Below are 16,108 nucleotides of genomic sequence, written 5' to 3' on the forward strand. Positions count from 1 at the left end.
TATATAATATTTCGTACATTCTAACCTTTTATTTTATTTATTTTCAATGACCAACATTTATTTTCAAAAGTAATCTATTATATCTAATTTTACTGATTAACCTTACTTTTCGACACCTAATTCCCCTTGACCCATTGATTTAACTGGTTCATATTTATGTCTAAATTTAGTCATTATTTTAATCATTGAATTTTAGTATCACTAACAAAAACAAAACAAAAACTACAAATGTTACATTGCTTTTAGATTCATATACTCCAAATTACATTTTAAGTCGAAAAATGAATCATCTTATTGTTTTTGTATTAGCTATTACTATGTGTTTCGGTTTGAATGAAGGTATTGTGTGTAGTAATTCTAATAGTCAGCTGCAACGATGTGGAGGCTCTGGCTGCGCCCTAAACACTTTAAAACTACGAAACGAACTCGGTCGTGGTAGCATTCTCAAAGTCGACTGCACATCAAACCAAAACAAAAAAATGGGTCCACGCGATGTGAAATTCAACGAGTCATTCACTTTTGAATTTGAAGAGGTACATTCCAAAAGAATAGTATGGGCTTGTCACTTGAAGCAAGGTCCAAAAATGGAGTATCATCAGAGTATATGGAGAGCATACAGAGGTGCCGCTAGCAAACGATGTGGTCAAACACGTACATGGATTGCTAGAACTGATGGTATTTATTTGAACAAAAAATTTATACCGCAAGGACATTGATTTGCATGGCTTAAAAAATGAGTGTTTTTCATCTTTTAAAAAACTAATTATCTAAGTTAATTTCTTTTTTCTTTTTTTTTTAAAGTCATTTTGTCTTTTTTGTGTGTACTATATTATCATTCTAGGTTTGAGTTTTAGGAATAAACCACAATAAAATTAAATAATAGGATTTTGTATGATATATATACATTGTATCAATTTTTTGAATCATATCATATTATTGTCCTTATATATTGATTACTAGGATTTGAGCTGCAGTATAGTCTTGGTATACCGAAAAATAATTTTTGTTTAACACATTCTTAATTAAATTATTTTGATTCGACATGTTTTATATTTGTGTTGTTAAAATATAGTAAAATAAAGATTTTATCTGTAATAAAATATTAAATTAATGATAATTTAAATTTTTAGTAATATCGATTCAAACTGTTCTCGTCATATAAGCCATTTGTGTAATTTTAAAATTTTTAATATGTTAAAAAATTCGTAATTATAAATTGTTATTAATTTTTAAAATACCAATTTTAATATTTTAAACAAGTTTAAATTTACAAAAAGGACACGGTGTTTGAGCAAAAACTCTCTCTTCATGCCGCAATTGAAATGGCTGTTGTATAGGGTTCTTACCCTTCTTTATTGATTAACTGATGGGCCTTACAATTAGAACAAAATGGGCCTTACGGTGAGAACAAAATGGGCCTTAAGTTTAAAGTGTTCTCGAGATTCTTTAATTCTTCTTGTTCCGGGAAAGAAACGGCGGTTGTCTTGCTCGCCGACGGCGGATGGAGTGTGCCGCGCGTGGCTTTGCGACGCGGTGCGTTGGTCCACCGACGCGGAGGTGTGGCCAGTGTGGTGCTGTGGCGTATTGCTCCGTCTCTCATCAGGTTTTCTAACTTCTGCTTACTCTCTCTCTCTAAGCCTTGTAACCTTGTTCTTCTTCATCGACCTAATCGGTTCTGGAGAAACAAAGAAGTGGTGATTTTGATCGTAATCTTGAAGCTAGTTAAATAGGTTTGTAGTTAAGAATTAATAAATTCATGATTTTTTTTACATTAAAGTTCAATCCTTTGATCAATAGGTTCATTGTTCAAGTTTTGTGGATCTTTGATTTGGTTGTAGACTTCACATTGGAGTTATCACAAGGAAGAATGTGAGAGATTAGAAGAGCAAATGCGTCGTGTTGATCTGTTAAATGATTTCCCATTTACATTTACAGAAGATGCTACGGTTCAGGTTAATGATCACTTATGGATGATATTGAGGAATCTAATGCCTTTTTGATCAATGAACATTTTTAGCTCAAAGTTTCTGTTTTTTTTTTTTTTTTTTTTTCTCGTCGTGTTTATTCGTTCTTAGGTTAGTCGAAAACAGGAGAGTAGGTGCTCGTTTCTCAGCAAAAGGGATTTACATCATGTTGGAATGTGGATGTATGAGTGTAACTGTGGAGCCTCTGCTTCTTTTTCGTCTTATCATAGGTTTTGATTGCTTATCTTTTCTCATTACGTTTTGGGTTTTAAACCATTTTGTAAATTGAGCTGATTACTATCTTGCTCTTACAGCTTTAAAAATGAAGGTTGGCATCTGCCGAGCTCTTCGTGTCCATGTCGTGGTATGCTTCAATTTTAACTTCTACGTTTATGGTTTTACTGAAAGATTTTTTTTTTTTTTTTTTAATAGAATTATGATTTGGGATCACACAGGTCCTTTATATCCAGTTACAAAACAGCTTTGTAGTTGGACGGACTATTTCGAGTGGAGAAAGATACCTCTAGATTCTCCTGTAGCTCTACTTCTCCACTGGGTAACGTTTCTTGTGATGATTGATATGATTGCTAGTATCACTAGATAGCTTTTAATTTGTGTAAGTCATAGAGCTTGCTTTTATTTCAGCCACTTACGATATACCATGCAATTCAAGCCATTGGGATGGGAAATTTGACTCCCCAAATAAGTGATGAACTTCGTATACATTATCTTGGTATGTTTCACTCTGTAACTCTTCTGCTTTTTTTGGAACTGTATTCTCTTTCAGGTTGCTGTCTTGTGTCTCCCTTTCCTTAATTCTAGTGTAGTTAGTACCTTATTCTTGGCATATGGAAATTATATAAATATATGAAAAGGTGCACCATAGCAACTATGGTATAAATTCTGATACATGGTTTGCTGATAGTTTTGAGCTTCTGAAGGGCCTCAGAAAGAGCTTGGCCAACTTGGTGTCTTCGCTGAGCTGCAAGCCCTCTTCCCTGGTTTGCGCATACGCGTAGAACTTGTTGGACCTGACGTTCCACAACATATGTGAGTGCTGCCGTCCACAATCTGTTTGATTCTTTTGTTTCACACTCCGTATATTTTTAGCTAGGCAAAGTAAATTACATCGCAAGATATGTATTGCTTTTTTACCACTTTTCATTAGAGTTCTTTAAGCTTGTTCAACGGAAATATTGTAGGTGGTTTTCTTTGTATGTATTGGCATAAACATGATGAATCATTTTCTTTTTGCTCTCCTGCTGAAAAGGGATGGAGAGATGATCTCGCTTAGCAGATACTCCCCTTGCATGGAAGAAGAATGTAAATGTCATTATTCAAGCGAAATTCCCCATGCCAGTAACGAATCTGCCTTGTCTTCAGCTGTGTCGTTACAGCTCCATAGAGGATTTTACCATGATCGTTACAGTGACATAATAAAGGTATCCCTTTCTACTTGTCTAGGGGAAAACAGTAATCTACAGTTCTGTTCTCAAATGTCATATCCATTTTATTGGACCTTGGATTGATTGACATTCTTGTCTGGGCAGGATTCACCTCCTCCTCACATAGTGATTGCTCCAAACGCTGGTGTCGCTGCATATCCAAGTTGGTTGCCAACTATTGTACGTTTTTCAGTAGCTGATGATCTTCAATCTTCCGCAGGAACGTCATTGTTTATATTTGTTAGTCATTCAAGTGTTGGTGTCAATAATTTCAGGAACTGATAAAGGAGATAAAAGTCCTAGCTGTATTCACAGATTACTGTGAAGAAGCTTGTCATCTGGCGGCTTGTTGTATCAAAACAATCACAGGACAACCTCTATCATTACCTGTAAGTCTAGATTATAGGTTTATTATACTATTCAACTTTTTTCAAATCTACGTTTTTTTGTTGTTGTGTGGTTTTCTCCTGCATATGGTCAGGCTTATGTCTCATCAAAACTGTGTAAGTAGAATAGAAAGTCGACACATATATACAATATAATGAAGTTGAAGGAGACAAAAACATCACTTTTTCGTTATCTTACAAATCATCTCTGGGGCCACACACACAGACACACTAATGTCCAGTTCCCCAATCAACCTTTGTTGGAAAATGATGTTTTCTGCATAGAAAATATATACTTTTTTCTTGTATAATTCTTCAGAACCATATTGACATGCATGGAATGATGTATCCTTGAAATGCAGATTGAGTTGAATCCATTCAGACAGCCGATGGCCGTGGAGGAGAGTCCTCTGTTTATCCCTTGCTACTCAAACTGCTTCATCTTCGCAATGTAAAAAACTCTACAAAGTTAATGCATTTGACCAACATTATCTATTCAATAAATGTAAAACCATGTCACATCATTTTGTTTTGGTTGTTGTAGTTAATTTATGTAGATAGGACCATCAAGTGCATTACATACAATCATTTTAGTCTTTTAATTCTTAGGTGAACAGTTTTTATCCCATCCAATAGTATTTCTAGTGAAAAAAAATTACCAATTACTTTTGCTAGATGTGTCACATGTCAATTGAAATAATGAAAAAGGTAAAGTTGAAAAGCCATTGGTCATTCATCATACAAACTTTACAAAGTACCGAACCTGATTGAGTGATTGTAAATCTGGTTATGGAGATATAACGTGCCTAATCGTGTCGACGTGGAACCAAACCGAACCTGTAAAATTCGGATATGGAGAATTCACAATTCAGATGCCAAGTCGTGTCTACGTGGAAGATGAAACCAAAGCAAAGAATCTTCAAACCAAAACTTGTTTCTAACAAAAGTCTCGCCACAGTGTTAAAGTCTATTTCTTCCACATCCAAAACCAAGCTAATATTTTTTATCTCCCCCAAAGTCCAATTTCCAAAAATCCCAAAACACAGCAGAGAGAGAGAGAGAAAAAAAAACTGAAAACACCCTAATGGATCATCTTCAACCTTGACAACAAGAAACCCCTCTTTCCCCAAATCCCCCAAAAATCTTGGAAACAAAAAGTCTCAAAAATCACTTCTTTGGAAAGCGATACGATCGAATGTCTCAGAACCCATCATCATCACATCAGACTCGTACCTTCTTCTTCCTCTTATGCCTTCTTCTAGGGTTTGGTTTCTGCGTTGACCTGGGTCAATCCCTGAAGGTTCCTTTCAGCGTTAACGATGTGCTTCCGATGCTACCTCGTCAAGTCTCGTGGCCCGTTTTGAACAGTTTCCACAACGCTGTGGATTTGTTGCCGGTTTTTATCGGGTCCGTTACTCCTAATAACGCGTCTCTTGAGTGGAAAGGTGCTTGCTTTAATGGCAACGAAGCTCGCCTTGATATCACCGGTAGTGATCGTGACGTCCCTGGACTCGGCGGTGGCGTTCTCCATCTCAAAGTTGGTTAATTTCACTTTCTTAGGCTTTGAATCTTATTCAATTTGTTCTTGTTTTTGCTCCCAAGTACTATGATTTAGCTTGTTGATATCAAATGCTTCAATCCTCAAATTTCATAAAGGTTTTGCCTTTTTGGTAACAAAATTGGGAGGACGTTGTGTAGCTTAAGTTGTTTACTTGTTTTGATGATATTTGGGAACTCTTTTTTTGCAGACATCTAAGGCACATAGCTTAACATGTATGGACCTATATGTCTTTGCAACGCCATACAGGATCACTTGGGACTACTATTTCTCTGCTAGAGATCATACTTTGAACTTCGATTCCTGGGAAGAGAAAGCTGAGTTAGAATATGTAAGTTTTTGTTTAGTTTTCTTCTTTTATAGTTCTTAAGAGGCTTTGTGTGGTGATTTATATTTTAAGTGTACATTCGAATGAGTAGGTGAAGGAGCATGGAGTTTCAGTGTTTCTAATGCCATCAGGGATGCTTGGGACGTTGCTTTCTTTGATTGATGTGTTGCCTCTTTTCTCCAATACTGCTTGGGGACAGAATGCTAATTTGGCGTTCTTGACGAAACATATGGGTGCTACGTTTGAGAAACGGCCTCAACCTTGGCGGTCAACGATTAACCCTGAAGATGTGCATTCTGGCGATTTCTTGGCCCTGTCAAAGATTAGAGGTAGATGGGGTGGTTTTGAGACGTTAGAGAAATGGGTGACTGGGGCTTTTGCTGGTCATACTGCTGTTTGTTTGAAGGATGATTTGGGGAATCTTTGGGTTGGTGAATCCGGACATGAGAATGAAAAGGTTAGACCATATTTGGAGAATTTTTCCTAAACATTTTGAGGTTTTTTGGATAGAGAGGGAGATATTTACTCTCTTGTTTCTCTCATAGGGTGAAGAAATCATTGTTGTGATTCCTTGGGATGAATGGTGGGAACTGACTTTGAAGGACAATTCAAATCCTCAAGTTGCTTTGCTTCCTCTTCATCCTGATATCCGAGCAAAGTTCAACAATACTGCTGCGTGGGAATATGCCCGGAGCATGTTAGGCAAACCGTATGGATATCACAATATGATATTCAGCTGGATTGATACTCTGGCCGATAACTACCCACCTCCCCTTGATGCTCACTTGGTACTTTTTATCTCTGATATTCTTAAAGAGCCATCATCATTATCGTAATAAACAAGTGACGTTGGACTTTCAGGTTATTTCTGTCATGTCTATGTGGACTCGTGTACAACCTGCATATGCTGCAAATATGTGGAACGAGGCACTGAATAAACGACTCGGTACTGAGGTATTCTTACAAGAACCTGCTTCTACTACTCTTCTGAATATAGGACTTACAGGATAGCTAATAAGTTTTCTGTTGTACAGGATCTGGATTTGTATGGGATTCTTGAAGAAACAGCGAGGCGTGGAATGTCATTTGATGAGTTACTCACCATCCCTGAACAAGATGAGTGGGTTTATAGCGACGGGAAATCAACTACGTGCGTTGCTTTCATCCTTGCAATGTACAAAGCTGCTGGTGTTTTCGACCCTCTTGCTGATCACATTCAAGTCACTGAGTTTACTGTAAGTTTCTTTCAATATCAAGTCTGCACCTTTTTCCATTTAACATTACTCTTAGAGCGTTTCCTTCTCTTATTTTCAGATCCGAGATGCGTACACTCTGAAGTTATATGAAAATAACCAGACTCGGCTACCGAGTTGGTGCAACACAGAGGAAGGGAAGCTTGAGTTCTGTCAGATTCTGGGTGAATACAGAATGGAGTTACCTGGTTATAACACCATTGACCCATATCCCAACATGAACGAGAACTGCCCTTCTTTACCTCCTAATTATGAGAGGCCTTCTAAGTGTTAGCAAAATTAATCAACATGTATGTCTCTCTCTCTCTCTCTCTCTGTCTGTTTGTGTTTGTCAGCTTTTGGTTTATTATTATCAAAGTTTTACCCTTTTAGTTAGAGGGAAAGTAAACCACGTTTTAAGTACAATCTTTTTTTGTGAATATATGATATGAATATGATGATGCTCTTATCAAATCAAATGTTGTCTGGCTTAGTGCTCTTCTTTATCTCTTTTCTGGCGAAATTGTCTGAATTTGTCGACCTCTGTTTTGTGAGTGGCTATCAAAGAAGACAGTAGTATAACTATACAAGGCAGAAACGGATACAAGATGCTATAGTTTTGAACACAAACCAACAAGTGAAAACAAAGTATTAAAAAGGACCAACCTTACCTTTTACCTATGATTATGGATAATTTAGTTTACATACTAGTACAAAACGGTATGATACGAAAGCCTGATAAATCAGATGTTTACAACTTTGACGACAGTAAAATATTGTAACAGGATAGCAAATTTAGGTGACGTAAACCAGGAAGCTATCAACTAATAACATATGACGTCGTTACATACGTGTAAGTCGAACATTCTCGTTGATGACTTTTTCCGACCAAACCAACTCCCACTTGAAACTAAACAAAATCAAAACTTAGTTGAACGTCTTCATTTGACTCCGCCACCTTCAGTTCCCTCAAACCGGTTTACTAGCATCGATTAAGATAATATTAAACCAGACCGAAGTCTTTCTGTTGCACAAGAGTCTTCTTCTTCTACTCTTGCTGACCTCTGCCAAATGTGAACGTGACTAAGACCAATAGATGTTTCTATTGGAATCATTCACCATTTATATTCTTACAAAAAAAAATTATATAATCTAGAAAAAAATTTGGCAGACACGCAAACGATTCCCAACGACCCCTCACCCGCCAACACAAAACGCAAACGCAGTAGCTTGACCTCAATTATATCTTCTTATATTTAAAAAACCATCTTCAAACGGCTTTACCTGTTTTAGCTTTCGATCTCTCTCTTTTTCTAAATTCTCTCCTAAAATCCTAATTATTACCCCTCTCATTTGTTTCTTTTGCTTCTTTTTTTTTCTTTTTTGGGTGGCTACCTATAATCCGAAAACCACCATGAGGTTTTGCGTTTTCGGGTTTTTATCGCTTTTCTTGATTGTTTCTCCAGCCTCCGCTTGGTTCTTCCCCAACAACTCCACCACAATACCACCGTCTCTACGTAACACCACACGCGTTTTCTGGGACGCTTTCTCCCATTTCACCGGTTGTCACCACGGCCAAAACGTCGATGGTCTCTACCGTATCAAGAAATACTTCCAGCGTTTTGGTTACATCCCTGAAACGTTTTCAGGGAATTTCACGGATGATTTTGATGATATTCTCAAAGCCGCCGTCGAATTGTACCAGAGGAATTTCAGGCTTAACGTTACAGGTGAGCTCGACGCGCTCACCATCAAACACATCGTGATCCCGCGTTGTGGTAATCCTGATGTGGTGAACGGTACCTCGTTGATGCATAGCGGGAGAAGAAAGACCTTCGAGGTCAACTTCTCCCGCACGCATTTGCACGCGGTTAAACGCTACACGTTGTTTCCAGGCGAGCCACGGTGGCGGAAAGACCGCCGTGACTTGACCTACGCGTTCGACCCGAGAAACCCGTTGACCGAAGAGGTCAAGGGCGTTTTCGCACGCGCGTTTGGCCGTTGGTCCGACGTGACAGCTTTGAATTTCACGCGCTCTGAATCTTTCTCGACGTCCGACATCACGATCGGATTCTACACCGGAGATCACGGAGACGGGGAGCCTTTCGACGGCGTGTTAGGAACATTAGCTCACGCTTTCTCTCCTCCGAGTGGGAAGTTCCACCTCGACGCAGACGAGAACTGGGTGGTCTCCGGAGACCTAGACAGTTTCCTCTCGGTCACGGCGGCGGTTGATCTTGAATCCGTGGCGGTTCACGAGATCGGTCATCTTCTCGGTTTAGGACATTCCTCGGTTGAGGAATCCATCATGTATCCGACGATCACAACGGGGAGACGTAAGGTTGACTTAACAAATGATGACGTGGAAGGAATCCAGTACTTATACGGTGCGAACCCTAACTTCAACGGCACGTCACCACCGTCTACAACCACTCGCCAACGAGACACTGGTTCCTTCTTCGGTGCTGCTTGGCGAATCAACGGTTCATTGAGATCCACAATTTTCAGTATCTTGTTATCAACCATCGGACTGGTCTTGTGGTTACCTTAGATAATTTTTTTTTTTTTTTATTAGTCTCACATCTTAATTCTTTTTTTTTAAATTTAAGGATGGGGATATATACACATATACTCAGACATTGGTTCATTTTTACAGTTTTTCTTTTCGCATATACTTCTTGTATATAAAATTGCTTTATGTCCTATACCAATATGTTTGACTTCGTGTTATACAATTTCTAGACTTTGGTGATTAATTCTAAATCCCGCATTACGACCAAAAAAAAATTAACAAAAAGTAATATTGGAACGTTTTGTTTTGTCTAATGGAAAACTGAAAGATGATGGATGGCCACACCAAACACCACGACCTATATTCATCAAGTCGCACCACAATATTCTCCCCCGAGTACGACAGTATAAAAGCTTCCCTATAACACATCAATTAATTATAAGAAATTTTCAGGGATCACACCAATTTCAGTTTTTCTTTCACCTTTTCACAAATTCAAACACAACTTTCATAAAATAGCCACAAGTTAATTTTTAGACCAAAATATCCATGTAACTAAACTATATGATACAATAATTATATATGGGTAGTTGGTTATCTGGTCAGCTACAAAAATATATATATATATATATATGAAATATTAGATAATATAAATTTATTATGATTTTTCATCCTCTTTTATTTTCCCATTTTTTATCTTTTTAGTGTTATAACAATTTTTTATTTTTGTATTTTTAATTACAATTCTTTTTTCTCTATTTTTTAATATCCATTTTCATATATTTTTTTAATTTGAATCATACCGTTAGAAATGATTTGAGATTAACATTAACATGTGCATATGTGTTATGTGTACGTACATGGTAATAAATTATATACTTTTTTGTACGTAAATATTAGAATGATTTGTATACTTATGTATACATACATGGTAATAATTTGTACGTACATGGTAATAATTTGTGAACAAGATTGTATATATATATATATGAAAATACAAGGATGAAGTGTTTCGACAAAAAAAAACATATATAAGGAAGAAATGTATATAATAGTACACAAGGTTGTCCATGTACCCTACATCACTATACTAAATACATATATACGATATATGCCACATTTTACACTAAACATATACCACTAAGTACAATTTTACATTCTAAATTCAGATTTTATTTCAAATTTTTCTATCTCAGATACATTTTTTCTCTTCCATTTGTACACTTCGATTACAAATTACAATTACATTTTCACATAGATTTCAAGAATTGGGATCAGTTCCTTCTTTGGCTAAGATCCCCTTCTAATGAACCAAAAATAACCCTCTTGAAGCTTATTGCAGCTCAAGCAACGGTTTATACAATTTGACATGAGAGAAATGCTTGCATCTTCACCGGAAATCGTACCCCAGTTGCAGGTTTGTTTCAATATCTTGATAGGAGTATTCGTAACACTTGCCTAGGTAGAAATCATATTCTGAAGCTACATGACTTTCTATTGCTATGGTTATGATCTTCTTCTACATAATCTTACTTTTTGTATGTTATGGTTCTTTTACCGGGTTTGTTCATCCCGAAGTTTGTTATCGTTGTGGCACCTTATTTATAATCTACGTAACCAAAATTAATGCCATATAATACCATAAATTACGTACATACATAAACAAATTCAATGTACATTGAGATCGTGTGCATACACGAGTCAATGTACCTTGAGATCGTGTGCATACACGAGTCAATGTACCTTGAGATCGTGTGCGTACACGAGTTCAGAATATGATTTCTATCTACATACATAAACGAATTCAGTGTACATTATAATGTGCTTTTACTGTAGCGAGAACACTATCCTTCTGAATTTGCTGGACGTTTCCACATAAACCATGTGATGGAGCATGAAGGGGAGAACTCAGGAACTGAAAAAGAAAGAATAGAGCCTTAAAGATCATATATATTTTTTTGAATGTTTATTTATAATTCTGAATGTTCGGAATATTTGTACTATTTCTGAATAATTATAATTCTGAATGTTATATATAACACAACATTAATGACTTGTGTACATACACAGTTGCAAAGAACCGTACATCAAAACACAGTACTAGCACATCATACTATGTGACTAATTTTATCTATTTTCTATTTTACTTTTTTTAGTGTAGCAAACGGATTTTCTTCCATTTAGTCACAAAAGGGGAACAATCCTAACTGATTTAACTAAAGACTTCATCTGGTTTGTTTGCTTCAAGGGTTTAGTTGTCCAAAATTATGGAGGTGGCTAATACATGAAAAACACTTTTCACTTTGACCTAAAGTGAATAAAAAACTTACTCCATGGCTACTGCATAGAATTTACCCATTAATTATTTTGGTATCCTAGCCTGGGTTAAAAATCTATTATTCCCATCTTCCAAGTCCAAACCATACACCGCGTAAACCTTCTTGATCTCCTCTATCACCATACTTTGGCAAATTATTTTCTTTCATCTCCTAAACTTCAATTGTATTTCAACATTTTTATTGGGTTACCACTTTTTTTTTTACGTTACATGAACTAATTCTTGATATAAGAAAAGAAAAGGCTAAAAGAATAACAATTGGAAACAACTTCTATACAAAAGAAAAGGATAATGTGATGTAATTTAAAAGATAAACACATAATACATATATAGATACTATTATACTAAACGAATTGAACCCATATTTTAACTACTTTTTTTTTTTGGTTGAAGAATTATGACTTACCTCATAAGAGAAAAATATATATCGAAAACCACATTACTTTTTAAACCAATCATACATGCGTTTTTGAGGTTCGTCAATTTTGTTTAAGTAAATCCCATCAACTTTGGCAGTCCATGAATGCAGTTCATCACATTGTCGAACTGAGGCTCCTTTGTATGCTCTCCATAAGGACCATAACATATGCTGAAATTCCATTTTACGAGTCAGGAAAGATGGATGCATAGTAATGACGATTGCGTCATATGGTAAGGAAGCAATTATCTTTATCTTTCTTGTCCTTTTTAATTAGCTCACTGCATTAAAAATTAATTTCAACAATCGATCGATGATGTAAAAATTAAAGAACACTAAGCAAAGATTGACTCATTTCTATATGACATTAACTTTTTTTACTAATCAATCAATTATCAACTTCTTCCAAAAACAATCAAATGATCATTAATTTACCCTACCCATTTTGTGATAAGTTTGAAGATGTGATCTCTTCTCTCTTATCTCTTCTCAATCCCTAACACAAACGATGAACCCTAACTGATAAGATAGGAGTTACAGTGCTCCTCTCCTACCACCATGAACAGAGACGCAGCTCTGATCTAACTAACTCACACAATCTGATCACGCAGGATCCCCCTTTACAATAGACTCTCCTAACTATTTATACTCTCTAAAGTTTGTTACTACTTAGAGATATCTTCTTCTTCACTCAAGTAAGCTCCTCATGTGCCTCCTCACATGTTCTCTTGCTTCAAATAGGCTATGATCTTATCAATACTCCCCCCATTTAGACAAGCTTGTCCTCAAGCTTTAAAAAAAAAAATGGATGTGTTAATCAAATGGGAATGTGCAATTTTCTGTCCAACCAGTTCTATAACCGAAAGCTTCACTCTTCTTCTTTTTGCTTTGTACTTAAACATCCAATTCTTAATAAACTTGCGCTGGGTATGCTTCTCCAATTGACCAACACCAACATACAACATAGAAAGAAGCGTTGCCTCTTGTAATATCTGCAGTCGAGAAGAAGATGTGCTCACTAGATCACCCACTGCAGAGAATAAAAATTGCCAAGCAACACCAACTTGTAAGCTCTTGAAGCAATTCCCAGCCTTACAACGACTCCAAGAAGTTAAATGGGCGATGACCGTTTTTTGCCATCTGAGACATGTAATAAAGGCTTTGTTCTGTGGAAAGTTCTTACGTCTCCAACGATGCCAGCAAGAAGATTTGTCTTGAAGTGCACGCCCAGTTGCAAAGGACAGAAAATGCACTCTCCTACACAAGGCAATAACAAGCTGAACCTCTGGACCAAATTCAACTATCAACTCCTCAAGAGAGTATAACTTGGCTTGCGTTAAATCTGTTTCCAGAAGCTGAAAGACTTGTTGTAACTCTGAAGCATGTAGATAAGTGTAGATAGAGATGCAGAAAGACAAGTGTTACTCGTTGTATAATCTGTTGTGCCGTGTATAGTTGCACCTCTGCAGATTGTAACTCTTCCATCTCTGCTGCAGAAAAAAAGTGGAGCTTCTCTCCAAAACCAGAGTGTAATGCAACAACAAATCCATTTGGAGAGCTCCATTGATTCGTTTTGTTAGTGGAATAATGCCATGAAGCGCCATGTTTATCCAGTCCCTCTATTAGTGTTAACTGCAATTTGTCATCCAGCTTTGTATGAGCTTCCCAATCATTGTTCCCAATCCCAGTAGTATTGTCTTGAAGCAACTCGTTGATGTCACCCATTCGAGTTTAAGTGTATGCTGCTTTCTCACTATTTTCTCTCGGCCATGCCTCTCTGTTTTGTACTTCAAGTGCCAAGCTTTAAGAAATTTTGGTTTCTTAAATGGGAGATGAATCTGCATAGTATGCCGCAACTTGTCCCCATTTGGCAAAACCACTTTAGGCAACAAGCTCAACCATAAAAGCCCTGAAACTGACTGGATCTCCTCAGTCTTGCTCTTCCAACAATGCCACACTGAAAAATAAAGTTTCTTGTGACACTTGAGCATACCAAACTTAGCGCAGATGCACCTAACCCATAAGCTAAACACACAAACAACTTTCAGCCTCTCATTCGTAATGTGGTGTATAACAAGAGTGTCCCCTCTTGAGAGCTGGTCCAACACTCTTAGAATCAGAAAATCATGCGCAAACTCCCAAAAATAATCCTCCATCTGAATCCAAACTGCATTTCTGCTATGCAAGGATGTTTGGAACTCAGCATCCCTTGTCAAACACATTGTCTCCCTCTGGATAGCCATTCCGTTTGCTGGAACTTCCCGCTTAAACTTAGACCTCCAAGACTTAAAGCACTTCCTCTATTTTCTGCTACTTGGTAGTCTTTTAGGTCTGTGAACAAACGTTTGGTGAGAAAACCAAATGTTGATGTGGATCCATTTGGAATCGAGTTTGTTGTTGTATAGGCCTGTTTTTGAACTTGAACATCCAAGTTTTAGGTGACAAATGCAGCTTCATCTTCTTTGATTTCAATCTTTTCTCATGTGAAGGCATTGTATCGAACACCTTGTATGCATAAACTTTTTTAGCGACATCAGCCAAAATCTGAAACATCTGAACCTCTCCTTCAACCTTAGCCAGCTTGATGTTCTTCTGAATTGATTCCTGCTCTAATTTTTGTAGCATTGGCAATGTTGCGTTTGCGTTTGCGTTTACGTCGCGATCCACGTCCAGCGATTGCGATTCAGCTTGTGATTGCGATGCAAGACTCAATTCTAATTCTGAACCGATCGATCCACAACACAAAACCACCTCCGTTGATCATTTCTCTTCACCTGAGAATTCAGCGGCTTGCGCGTAGGATACATCAACAGTTACATGTTGATTAGAAAATTGCTCAACTATAATCGGTTCCTCCGCAACAGTCTTTGCTATGTGTAGTTTCCCAAAAGATCGTTGTGGAGACGATCGCTTCGTCTGAAACGAGCGTTTGAACTCCTCCCAACTTCGTTCTCGCTCCCATTCAAAGGCGATTCTCTCAGGATCGTCATAGGTACCAAAAGCACATAACAATGATCCCTTCATCGCGTGCCAACTCTGGTAAGGCCTCCCCGATTCAACATCACGAACAAACTCATCTGTGTCGCCTTCGATGAAGCCATGTGCAAAGTGTAATCTCTCAAAATCTGTGTAATCTCCCAACACAAAACGATTCTCCATCCAATCAAGCCAAGGACGCAAATCAAATCTCACACCTATGAAAACTGGAACTGCAACGAGATCCATGGCGTTGGATTCGATCTGAGCACACAAACACACCATTTGATAAGTTTGAATATGTGATCTCTTCTCTCTTATCTCTTCTCATCTCTAACACAAACGATGAACCCTAACTGATAAGATATGAGTTACAGTGCTCCTCTCCTACCACCATGAACAGAGACGCAGCTCTGATCTAACTAACTCACATAATCTGATGACGCAGATAGACTCTCCTAACTATTTATACTCTCTAAAATTTGTTACTATTTAGAGATATCTTCTTCTTCACTCAAGTAAGCTCCTCACGTGCCTCCTCACATGTTCTCTTGCTTCAAATAGGCTATGAGCTTATCATTTTGTCAGTAAAGCAATCAAATGTGATGAATAATTCATCCTACCCAATTTTTTAGTGATTCGTCCAAATATATCTCACGGATAACAACTTGACAACTATATTTTATCGACGTAATTCTAACTAATTGCCAACCAACACCTTCATTGGAAATTAGTCAGAATGTATCTATGTAGGACACATGTTTAGTTAACACAATTTCGATGGTTTTTCCAGAAAACTTCTTATCAGTTTCTGACAAAAAATTGGACTAATTTTTGATAAAATATTTATATATAAATATCTGACCATAGTTTCGTCTCTCAGAATTTGTTAAAAATTAGTCAGAAACGCGTCAAAAAAATCAAACGACACATTTTATCAGAGTACACTGT

The 16,108-nt window shown here is 37.1% G+C and overlaps 2 protein-coding genes and 1 pseudogene across 9 annotated transcripts; all 3 read left to right on the forward strand.

Moving 5' to 3' along the window:
• The first annotated feature begins 1,412 nt into the window (after nucleotides 1-1,412).
• On the forward strand, nucleotides 1,413-4,319 carry LOC104753746 (uncharacterized). Of its 7 annotated transcripts, none has more exons than XM_087490221.1 (11): nucleotides 1,413-1,603; nucleotides 1,839-1,952; nucleotides 2,076-2,194; nucleotides 2,279-2,328; nucleotides 2,420-2,520; nucleotides 2,610-2,697; nucleotides 2,906-3,014; nucleotides 3,235-3,406; nucleotides 3,515-3,589; nucleotides 3,685-3,798; nucleotides 4,158-4,319. In XM_087490221.1, the coding sequence occupies exons 1-11, from the start codon at nucleotides 1,502-1,504 to the stop codon at nucleotides 4,248-4,250; spliced, it is 1,137 nt and encodes a 378-aa protein (XP_087346347.1). In that variant the 5' UTR covers nucleotides 1,413-1,501; the 3' UTR covers nucleotides 4,251-4,319. The 7 variants fall into 7 exon arrangements, 6 of the variants coding, with proteins under 6 accessions (XP_087346347.1, XP_087346351.1, XP_087346350.1 ...); XM_087490225.1 differs by having other exon boundaries at nucleotides 1,453-1,730; nucleotides 2,914-3,014; XM_087490224.1 differs by having other exon boundaries at nucleotides 1,456-1,603; nucleotides 2,914-3,014.
• Nucleotides 4,320-4,665: 346 nt separating this feature from the next.
• Nucleotides 4,666-7,387, forward strand: LOC104750861 (uncharacterized). The gene is made up of 7 exons (XM_010472710.3): nucleotides 4,666-5,332; nucleotides 5,544-5,684; nucleotides 5,773-6,138; nucleotides 6,227-6,469; nucleotides 6,543-6,635; nucleotides 6,716-6,916; nucleotides 6,996-7,387. Exons 1-7 carry the CDS (start codon nucleotides 4,991-4,993, stop codon nucleotides 7,206-7,208), a joined length of 1,599 nt encoding a protein of 532 aa, XP_010471012.1. The 5' UTR covers nucleotides 4,666-4,990; the 3' UTR covers nucleotides 7,209-7,387.
• A 177-nt stretch (nucleotides 7,388-7,564) lies between these two features.
• Nucleotides 7,565-9,669, forward strand: LOC104750862 (metalloendoproteinase 2-MMP pseudogene; annotated as a pseudogene). The gene has a single exon (XR_015583648.1). The product of XR_015583648.1 is annotated as a metalloendoproteinase 2-MMP pseudogene (transcript).
• Nucleotides 9,670-16,108: the final 6,439 nt, after the last annotated feature.

Source organism: Camelina sativa, chromosome 16, assembly GCF_030686135.1.
Source record: "Camelina sativa cultivar CO46 ecotype springtype chromosome 16, ASM3068613v1".
Lineage (NCBI taxonomy): Eukaryota > Viridiplantae > Streptophyta > Magnoliopsida > Brassicales > Brassicaceae > Camelina > Camelina sativa.

Bases quoted from the DNA above. Each gene is read 5' to 3' on its own strand.
- LOC104753746 (XM_087490221.1), top strand. From the start codon at position 1,502: ATGGAGTGTGCCGCGCGTGGCTTTGCGACGCGGTGCGTTGGTCCACCG. The intron at 2,195-2,278 runs GTTTTGATTGCT...TTGCTCTTACAG, and splicing joins TCTTTTTCGTCTTATCATAG to CTTTAAAAATGAAGGTTGGC. The intron at 3,407-3,514 runs GTATCCCTTTCT...TTGTCTGGGCAG, and splicing joins GTTACAGTGACATAATAAAG to GATTCACCTCCTCCTCACAT.
- LOC104750861 (XM_010472710.3), top strand. From the start codon at position 4,991: ATGTCTCAGAACCCATCATCATCACATCAGACTCGTACCTTCTTCTTC. The intron at 5,685-5,772 runs GTAAGTTTTTGT...TCGAATGAGTAG, and splicing joins AGAAAGCTGAGTTAGAATAT to GTGAAGGAGCATGGAGTTTC. The intron at 6,470-6,542 runs GTACTTTTTATC...TTGGACTTTCAG, and splicing joins CTCCCCTTGATGCTCACTTG to GTTATTTCTGTCATGTCTAT.